At 45.9% G+C, this 10,632-nt stretch overlaps 1 protein-coding gene across 2 annotated transcripts in view; it reads right to left on the bottom strand.

Moving 5' to 3' along the window:
• EDD1 (glycine-tRNA ligase) overlaps nt 1-9,951 on the bottom strand; it is a 56,181-nt gene extending 46,230 nt beyond the window's left edge. The window contains exons 1-2 of one of the 2 annotated variants that reach the window (XM_086489758.1): nt 9,499-9,951; nt 9,302-9,352 (exon numbers count right to left, since the gene is read on the bottom strand). In XM_086489758.1, coding sequence (XP_086345884.1) covers nt 9,302-9,352; nt 9,499-9,873 — 426 coding nt within the window. In that variant the 5' untranslated portion in view covers nt 9,874-9,951. The remainder of the gene's footprint in view (nt 1-9,301; nt 9,353-9,498) is intronic. The other variant, XM_086489762.1, reaches the window with a different exon arrangement.
• Nucleotides 9,952-10,632: the final 681 nt, after the last annotated feature.

Raw genomic sequence — 10,632 nt, forward strand, 5'->3', positions numbered from 1 at the left:
GTAGACAAATTAGTCTGGCCTTTCCCCTTCTCAGAGGTTATTCACAGCGCAGACTGCTCAATCTGGCTTTCCTACTTCTACAGGATGATTACGGTGCAGACAGCTTGGTCTGACCACACCTCTACAGCGCAGACTGTTGAGTCTGGCTTTCCCCTCATCTTGGATTAACCTACCTACTGACAAGACACCATCAGGTGGTGGTCCGTGCGGGCCATCGGTGACTATTGCAGCTTACGGTAGATTCTACAGTGCAGGCTGTTTAGTCTGGCTTTCCTTGTTTTGGAGGACTTTTATGGCACAAATTGCTACATCTTGCCCTCTTGGAGTTTTACACGGCTTAGCCACCTTGCCACCTTGGGTTGCACGTTCATGCATTGACAGGCTTCAGGTCATTCTCATGACGATTCTTGGGCTTCCCCATTTTCTCCAGACTTTGACTACAAACACCACAGATCCTATTGGGTAGGACACTTGTAGGTCTATTGGCACTTCTCTCACGACAAGGAGTTGTTTTCACACTCAGTTCGGGACCTTCCCGCGGTATCTTCACCTTGTATCGGCGGAGTACAGCAGTTTGCTACACTGCTCGTGACGGCACTTTACCATGGAGATTTCTTGGCGGTCGTGACACCCCAGACTACTGTAGACATCCCAGTAGACATCTTCATCATTTGACTCACAACTTCGGCTTCATACCGTTTGTTCGGCATCCGGTGTTGAGAGGGGGTGTTAGATTTACACCACTCTGCTGCTTTGCATATGTCTAGGGCATACTTGTACGGCTAGTATGTCTCCGAGCTGGCCACCCATAGTCTAGGTTGTACTTGGTCCGGCCGCCCAAGTTTGGGGCCAATCGCCCACCTTTGTCTAGGCGCCCTCATATATTTCCAGATATCTTTTCTTGTTGGGTCGTGGGGGATTTTTCTAGGCATTGCCCTACCTCCCGTTGGGCACCTATTTATGGGGCCAGGGGGGGTACCCACTTCCATCATCAGGTCATTGTGTATGGGGTCTTCTGCTCATGGTAGTCATGGGGGGCTGATCGCCCCCTCTTCACCATATCTTGCGTTTGTGGTCTCTCTCTCTCTCTCTTCCACGCTTCCGCACACGCGCTCTCACAAAGCGCTGGTACTGCTGAGAGGCTCTTCTACTGCTCCTCTGCCTCCTACTGGTGCCCAAAGGGTTTCTTTTATAGGTTCTTTAGCCATTTGCCCTACCTACTTTTAATAAATGTCATGTCAAAGTCACTTATTAATAAAATGCCGTGCCAGAGGTGGTTCACACGAGGTAAAATGCATATGCTGAAATGCGTTACTGTGCAAGAGAGGGTATGCAAATATGACCTGTCTGGGCATGCACGTCTTGCTAGAGGCTCATAAATTGCCAGGCTAGATCCTAAGCTAATTGAGACTGACGCTAGACTGTAGCAGAAGCATGTCCACGTGGCGCAATTGCAGTGCGCACGTGACACTAGACCATGCTGCAATGATATCCACTTCGAATGTCTAATCAAGGAAGCTTGGGTAGAAGGCGCGCTTGAAATCATGCCAGGTCTATGGACTGTCTGGTTTCTTGGTTAGGGCCACCCACCATGTCAAAGAACGAACTTGAAAAGAAGTGACTCGTGACAGCTTCAATTCTTCTGTAAAATTTCCGTTACTGAACACGATGTCAAATTGTTGTAAGAACTTGAGAGCATTGTGAGAATCTTGAACGTGGCACCACCATCCTTACAGGGTGTCACGTGCACATGGCTCTGTGTGCCACATGGACATGCTTCATTGACTTCCAGAGCCAGTTTTCCCCTTCTTCCTAGATAGGGATGTCTAGAATCCTAGGAGGATTAGTACCGCCTATTTTGTGAGCCTGTTCGCAAGACCTGCGTGTCCGGACAAGTCCATTAGATTAGGTTTTCCAGTTTTGGAACCCTCTTGCATAAATGGTTTGTATACACGTTTTGACAAATGTTATTACACTACGATGGGTATCTAAGACGAGCGTCTAGTTTTAGGTTAGAGGAATCCAACGAGCCATTCCCCGCGTCGATCAGATTCCCGGGTGGGCGGATGTGCAACAGTTGCACCCAAATCTAGACCCCTAGACTTATTTTTAAAATAAATCATTTTATTATTTATTTGTTGGGAAGTCTGGTGGACACCTATCTACCTAGGCCTAAGTAAATTCTTAAGGCCTCATAATTCACCTATAAAGGGATGCATTCAGCCTAGCGTTTCAATCACTATGCATTAGCACACAGGAGCAGACAACCAGCGTTTTGCTCTCAAGCCAGCCTGCAGATCAGCCTTGCGTTTTGGAGTTTTGTTGCAGATCAGCGAGCGATTTCAGCATACAGCCCCAGTGCTCAGATCAGCCAGCAGAACAGGCCAGCATTTTCAGTTTTTCAGCCCGTCGCCGTCGAGTGCGGGTGAGATCTGCAGCTTTGCCATCTTCGGATGTGGTCCGGTACTTCGGCAGCTCATCGAGCTCTCCCCTCAGCCATTCCCTCGCCAGAATTGAGTGCTCCATCGCTGTCCATCATCGGCCTCGTCGAGATCTGCGTTTTCAGCCCTTCGTCCCTCTCACATCGGGAGTGCAAATCAGCCCGTGGTGGTCATCCGTCATTCCCACATCGAGGAGGATACAAGGCGCATCAAATCAGCCCCGGAGATGCCTCTTTCGGAGGAGTTACTGCGGCGACAGTCATCCCTTGAGTTAGTAGAGTCTGCATTGAGGTATTGCACTATGTATACATTCCATTTACGCAATCTAAAGCAAATACCACATTGATAACGGTGTGGGGGGCCCCTGAGAGGGTTGGTTAGGACCCCATCGGGTGTCACTCTCTTCTTCTCTCTTTCTCTCTCCCTCTACACATCTCTATTGCATTCTCTCAACCCCTCTCTCTAGGGGAAAGTAAAAGGAACATTCATTGAAGCATAAAACATTCACTAACACAAGGAAAAAAGTTTAAGGATTTGTGGAAGTGTAAAACTAGAACTTCACCATTTCAATTCCGCTGCACATGACACAGGGTTTTGAACCAGACTATGCCAACGGAGGAATAATAATAATGATGATGGTATCCATCCGTTGCATAAGTGGGCGCAATTGGTGTAGAGGAAGTGGGAATTCGTAGTGGTACTTCGGAAACCACACGCAGTCGTTCTCTTGAAGCCATGCTCTCGAAAATGCCTCCTAGAAACTGAGAGCCATCTCTAGAGTTCTGTCGTGAAGTAGTAGTCAGGTAATTTCGGGGAGGATTAGAGTAAATCTGGGAAGGTTGGGGTGGCATGATGTCACAAATTGCTTATGTGTCAAGCCACTAAAGAACGGCGCCAACTTGCAGATCCCGGTGGAGAGGCCTAAACCCTAAGAAGAAGAAACAAGAAGTTTTACCCAACTTACAAAGTCTTTTTCAGGCCAAGGGCCTTTAAATATGAGGTTAGGGCTCATTCTCTGGCATGCTTCCTGGAGAGAAGCAGAGTCTCGAGTACCGGCTTGTATTGTGTTGATGCAATATAAAGAAATACCGAAAGGGGCGCCAAGGTTTGGGGTCAATACTCTCTAGGGTGGAATTCCGAAACTCCGTGTCATGTGTCGTCTCTCTCTCTCAATTCAGTTGTTATTGAAGTGCTAAAAGTCTGTTCAGTCTGTTCTTTTCTATTGGCGCGTGGTGCCCGTCTTGTGACAGTGGTATCAGAGCATCAGGCGTGTGCTTTTTTGAAAGCATACCGGTCCTACAAAAGAGCAGACAGAGCTACTGTAATTTTACTTGAAGTTTGTTCAGTCTGTTCTTTTCTATTGGCACGTGGTGTCCGTCTTGTGACACTGGTATCAGAGCATCAGGCGTGTGCTTTTCTGAAAGCATACCGGTCCTACAAACGAGGAGACAAAGCTACTAGAATTTTACTTAAAGTATCTTTGGGCGCTGACCCCGGACTTACTAGCCACTCCCAGCCTTACTTCATCGCTCTGTCTTACAGGGCATAAGCCATAAAGAACCCAAGACATGGAATTCATAAATTTAATAGAATATTTGCAGTTTCTGCTCAACGAGCTTCACGACATTCTTTCGTGGCATCCTCAGTAGAATCTTCCAATGCTGCAAAGTTTTCAACAATTTTTGAACTACATGTTACCCCCTTCGATGCCCCAGGTGGTACCTCCTCCTCCAACATCAAAAAGTACGAGACCTTCCAACCAGCAACCTTCTAAGCCGTCTATTCCGATAGGGGGAGTCTTCAAGAATATGGTGCAGCCATCTGACCCTGATCCAATGCAACCGCCTTTGCCACCGCCATTGCCCCCACCTCCACCGCCACCAGGCTACAATGGTTGGAGCCCATATGGATACCCTTATTATCCATACCCAGGATATGCACCTAACCAACCCAAAGATTTCAAAGATAGCAGCACGACAGTCAAATTTTCACTTTTTCCAAGGTGAAAGATCGCAAGAAAGCATTGCAGTTCTTATAGCAATTCGACAATATCTATGCTATGGGAAACTTTACAGAAGAATCCAAGATTTCTCGAGCAACGGGATTTCTTAAAGATAATACTATGCAATGGTGGAGTTCAATCGTGACACAACGGCATGCTCCAAGGACCTGGCAAGCTTTCAAGACAGTTTTTGCACGTAGTTACATGACTTCGATGTTAGTCCGGATTTTGGCAGAGTGGGGCAACTTAAAAATGCTTGCCTCCGAAACCATGGATGACTATAACCAAAGGTTTGTCGACATGTACCTTTCGGTGTCCTTCTTTAAGTTCATTTCCTTGGAGGACCAGTGCGAACGCTACACCATTGGACTACCGTCACCATTGCAGGAATATTGTCTCTCCAAGCAAGTCTCTACCATGCAAGAGCTCATGGACCATGCCGCAGTCGGCTAAAAGCTCATGAAGGGAAAGTTTGAGTTTACCACAGAAGAACCTCCGGCCACTAATCAGAATTTCGGCAACAACGAACAAATTCTCGAGAATCCCGTGAAAACCAACCTCAACGGCCTCGTCTGACACACCGTCAACGAGACGCCTTGTTACAAGAAGGTCGATGCTTCGAATGTTTCCAAACAAGGCATACATTCAATACATGTCCTAAGCGAGCCTCGACGTCCTCAGTGCAACCTTCTGCTCTCACGTCAGACAAATCCCCAGGGCCACCTCCGGCCAAGAGAGCTAGACATGCTATTGGACTAGTACCCGATATTTATGGTATACACCTCGAGAGTATTAAGCACAGCTTATAGAAAAGTCAACGGAGATGCATATCCTTGCTCTTCTGCAAGAAATGCTAGTGCTAGGGTTTCCATATATATTAACTTAGTCATTTTGCCCTACCCAATTCCCAACAGAATTCACTTAAAAGTAATAAGTGAAAAATGTCAAAAATAGGGAAAATAGGTCTAATGCATTGGAAAATGCTCCTTATGGTTTCTGATGGTAATGCTGATGATCATGCTGTGTGCAACCAGAAGATATGCAGAAGAGCAAGGAGAACACAGGCACCAGTTGCAGCAGGCTTCTCCCTCTCTCTCTCAAGCAAGACCCCTAGAGAACCTGGCGTTTTTCCCTCAAGGTAAAGCCAGCGTTTTCAGCCATCTTCTGCAGCGTTTTTCCAAGCAGCAGAACCGGTGTTTGTGAAGCCTGCAGGTCAGCATTTCCAGCCTTGAAGACTCAGCGTTTTTAGCCTAAAACCATCAGGGTTTTCAGCCTTAAAAGCCAGCGATTTCAGCCCATAGTCCTGACATTTTCCGGCCTTATAACCAGCGTTTTTGCACATGAAAATTCAGCGATTGAAACCTAGCAAGAGCAGCGTTTCTCATAACCAGCAGGCAGCGTTTTCAATGCAGCAGATTCAGCGTTTTCAAGACAGTGAATTCAGCGTTTTACATCAGCATGAACCAGCGTTTTACACCAGCATGAACCAGCATTTTGCAGCAGCAGAGACAGCGTTTTTGCAGCAGCAAATTCAGCAACCATTAGCCAGCGTTACAGCTTGGAAGGGCAGTGTTTTTCAGCAAGCAAGAACAACAAGGACAGTCAGCCAATTCAGCGTTTAAGGACAGCAAGATCAGCGTTTGAAGATAGCAAGGACAGCGTTTTGCAGTAGCAGATCAGCCCCGTCATCATCGACAGTTGCAGATTCGCAAAGCATTTCCAAGCATTCAATTTTCAGCCCTAGTCTCGTCATCGTCGGCACCACCGTCGACCTCAACATAGCATCACTTAGATTTGCATCAACATCTTGTACCAGATTGTGCAATCAATAGTAGACCACTCTCGCCATCGAGAGTGGGGCCCTTGGAGAAGGGTTTGACAACTTCCCGGTGTCGTATTCTTCTCTCTCTATCTCTCAGTCTCAGCACCTTCATTCACAGTGTTCATCCACTTTGTTTGTGTCCATTGCACTCTCACTAAAGGAACGGAAGGCTCTCCCTTCCGTAAGTAAAAGGAACCCTTGAGCACAGTTCGGAGCACTCATCTTGAGCAAAGTTCAACATTCACTTCCGCGGCACCTTACATGCTATCTCTTTTAAACCTGTCTTGGTGCCGATTTGAATTGTTTGACTCTGGTTTTAAATACTGGTTTCAATGATTGGTGATTTTACTCCCGGGTGGAGAAGTGAGAAATATTGTTTTGGTATTGTTTGAACCCCTGAACGACGCAGGACGACGCTAGGGGAGCGTATCGTTGTATGTTTGAAAACCTCGGAACGACGCAACCGATGTCTGGGGAGCGTTCCGCTGTATGCTGGAAAACCTCCAAACGACGCAGGCCGATGTTGCCTGGCGAGCGTTTGGTTGTATGCTGGAACCTCCAAGCGAGGCAAACTGCGGTCTGGGGAGCCTTTGGTTGTACAGTCCTCTGAGCTCATGGCCCGGACCTTTTTAGGTTATTTGCGGGGAGAGTGACGAGGTAGTCGTTGAGTAGCTTCATACCGTTTGTCTCGGGGGAGTGCTCAGCGGGTTGTTTGTTGTGTCTTGTAACATGCATATGTAAGCATTTGTGTTGCATTGTGACGTGCCAACTATTGAATATTCCTAACTAGATGAGATTGCCTGGATATGTAATTTTAGTGCATCAAGACACCCGTGGAAGATCAGTGCGGTCTGGGTGTGATAGCTAATTTTACTACGCCAACATATCAAGAGTTCTGAACTGGACGAAAGGAGAAGCCAACTCCTTGATGAAAGAGTTGAAGGGAGAAGCCAACTCCTTAACAAAAAAAATAGCAAACTGATTGTCCCTCGGAACGACCCTTGGAAATTTTTTTAAGCTAACTTGAGTTGTTTTGCAGATATGCTGTAATCGCGGACGATTACTCTCTTTCAAGAAGGGGGGATGTCACAAACTGCTGACAGTCAATAAAGAGCAGAGCCAACCTTCAAATCACGACCGAGGGGCCTAAACCCTAAGAAGAACAAGCAACAATAGAAGAAGAAGTCCAACTTATGGGACCCCATCCGATGGGGCCGAAGAGACATAAAGGACTAAAATAAAGCAGGATCCACCAACACACAACCCGGATTTTCCATTGATTGCTGACGTGGCAGAACTGTACGGATTTCCGAGTTTCATTCTGACAGTGCTAACGTGGCAGATTTTTGCAAATCGCGCTAACAAATTTTGGCGCTTTTTGGACCAGTTGCTTTTGAGTTTGAAGCTTTTCACTGTAACTGCTTTTCACACCAAGGGCCTTTAAATATGAGGTTAGGGCTCATTCTCTGACATGCTTCATGGAGAAGGTGCTTCATGGAGAAGGTGCAGAGTCTGGAGTACCGGCTTGTACTATGTTGATGCAATATAAAGAAATACCGAAAGGGGCGCCAAGGTTTGGGGCCAATACTCTCTGGGGTAGAATTCCAGTGTCGTGTGTCTCTCAGTTCAATTGTTATTGAAGTGCTAAAAGTCTGTTCAGTCTGTTCTTTTCTATTGGCAAGTGGTGCCCGTCTTGTGACATTAGCAAGGGGATTCAAGGTGCTCAAATAGCTATGCAAAACTTCCAAATCAATCATGTCATCTGTCGGCCTCTGTCTTTGTTGTGTTGCTAAATATACCAATTGTCGTACCACATACTCAGCATGTGTCTTGTTAGGGAGCCTCTGGGTGGAAGGGCTCGGTGGATTTCCTCCTTAAACAATGTGATCTCTCGATGCTCTGTCCATGTCAATAGGATCTTGGGTTCTTTATGGCTTATGCCCTTTAAGACAAAGGGATGAAGACGGGAGCACGCCCGATGCGCGATGGACTAAGGGTGGGAGTGGATTGTAATCATGAGTGATCGGACGGAAACACAGAGATGACCACAAACTACACACTTGGCAACAATTTCAGTACTTCAAAACAACTTGGAGAGAGAGAGAGAGAGAGAGAGAGAGAGAGAGAGAGAGAGAGATGGCGCAACGGAGTTCCGAGCCCAAACGCGATGGCCCCAAAGACTGGCGCCCCTTTCGGTATTTCTGTATTATTGACTTGCCAAGGTACAACTCCCATTGTGTCCAGATCTTTCAGCTCTGTGTCCAGATGCCTGAAAGAATGGCCCTAAGGGCACTTATAAAGAGTACAAGGGATGTTGAAAGCAGAGCCCAAAAGCATCAGGCCTGAAAGCACTTCATCCTAAATAATGCTCCAAAAAGCTAGCGCGCTCCAATCTGCTAAAATCCACCATCGTAAAAAGCAGAAATCCATACAGCAACGCCACGTCATCATCCAACACAATTTGGAGGCGCTTGTACAGCTGCGATTGTCAGCGCAAAAGGGAGAAAAACTAATCACCTTGTTTGTAACTCAACAAAAATACTTTAAAAAAACCAATAATTACTCTAGAGGAGAATGACATGGATCCACCGGCTATGTGCATCCTACATATATCTGTCCGATGCTCTGCCTGTTGAAACCCTTTAGTCCAACCTTCCCTACCACAATGACCTCAAGTATCATATTCTAAATAAAGTATAATCCTGTGACATCTCATTAACTCCATGGGACTGAAAATCCCTTGTGCTGTGCTTCCAGCATCTCCTGCATCCAGGGAAATTGGCATGACAATGCAATGCGCCACTCCCACAATGGGCAGCGACATGATCAAAACCCACTCCTATCCTGCCTGAGTTTTAGTCAAATGCTCAACTCGTCTTGCGAGAGTGTCTTTTAATGAGTTCATAACACACCAGCTGATAGCTTTACTCGCAATCTTTGCCATGACTTCACTTAACATTCAGATTAGAAAAGGACAGATAACAATTTGAACGTCAATCACAGCAAAGAAACAAGAAACAAAAGGAGATAGGGTACCTCAGTGTTGCTTGGTTGCATGATAGCACAGCCAACAGATGCCCAGTACTCCTGGTCATGCAAAACCGATCAAAAATTAGAAAGATAGCCATCAGCCATGTCATCTGTTCAATCATAAAGATCGCACTTCATGTGCTTGCTCAATTCATGTTACCACTAATCCATGTCCATTCCAAAAAGCGGGTGCATGGCATTACCTGCAGGCGTTGGATGGCGCTTTGAAATGTAGGAGCTGAAGGCAAGGTATCTGTGTTGACATGTCTACTCTCTGTGTCCACTAAGGAGGTTGGAGATGTGCTCGAGCATCGGAGTCCATGCGCCCTTTGAGGGGAGCAGCTCTCTGGCCCAGCACTACTGGGTGGCATAAACGAAGCAAAGGCAAAATTTCTACACCTCAGGAATGTGGGAAACAGGAAACAGCTGCTTAAATTTTTGTTGGTGAGAGTGATAGCTCCCTGCGGTAGCTGCTGATGCCTCGCATTCCTGAGTATTCCCGCTTGCAGGCACCAGCCAATCGCTTTGAAATGGCTCGCCTTACTCCCGTGGCAAGCCAAGGAGTGTGAGGCCGCCATCACTCAGCACAAGTTGATGAATGGCCTCAAGCTCCTGCTCGTCTATCCTTCAGTACGCCTAGAGAATTCTCTCTCTCTCACACACAAACGAATATCGGGTCCATAAAGGAAAAATTACCAAAATACCCCTCTAATTTGTGGAAATTCTTAAAATACCCCTCAAAATTTCACAAATTCCCGAGATAGCCCCAATATTTTGTCATAAATTCCCAAAATGCCCTTCAAATTTTTAAAAATTCCCAAAATACCCCTGGTTATGAGATTAAATTTCTCCAAAGATAAAAATTTTGTAGCTTTCCAGAAGAAGATTCAGTATATATCGATATAAGATGCTAAAAGTAGAATTTGAGTTGGATATGTGCTTCATTTTTTTAAAACAATTGCCTTTTTGTGCGAGGTATTTTGTGACGTGCTAAAAAGATATCAATTGTCAAAAAGGAATAAAGATTAGAAAATCTAGAACAATCTGACCAAAATAGATACAAGGGTATTTTTAAAATTTAACAGGTATTTTGGTAAATTTCACATCTTAATTCTAAGTGGTGCCACAATTAGATCATTGTTGGCATTGCCAGAGGCAATTGCTAATGCAACGATGCCATGTTTTACTAAAAGAATGTGGCCTTGATTATCTCGTGGAAATTACTTTTTTAGAGAGAGTGAAATCGGATGCTCGATCGTCTTTGGGTTTGCTCTCAAAGCTCGTTTCTCTTCTTCTGTGAATAGAGTCTCTTCGTCTCTGGTGCTTTCTTGTGCGAT

Source organism: Adiantum capillus-veneris, chromosome 2 (genome assembly GCF_014529385.1).
Source record: "Adiantum capillus-veneris isolate H3 chromosome 2, ASM1452938v2, whole genome shotgun sequence".
In the NCBI taxonomy this organism is placed as follows: Eukaryota; Viridiplantae; Streptophyta; class Polypodiopsida; order Polypodiales; family Pteridaceae; genus Adiantum; species Adiantum capillus-veneris.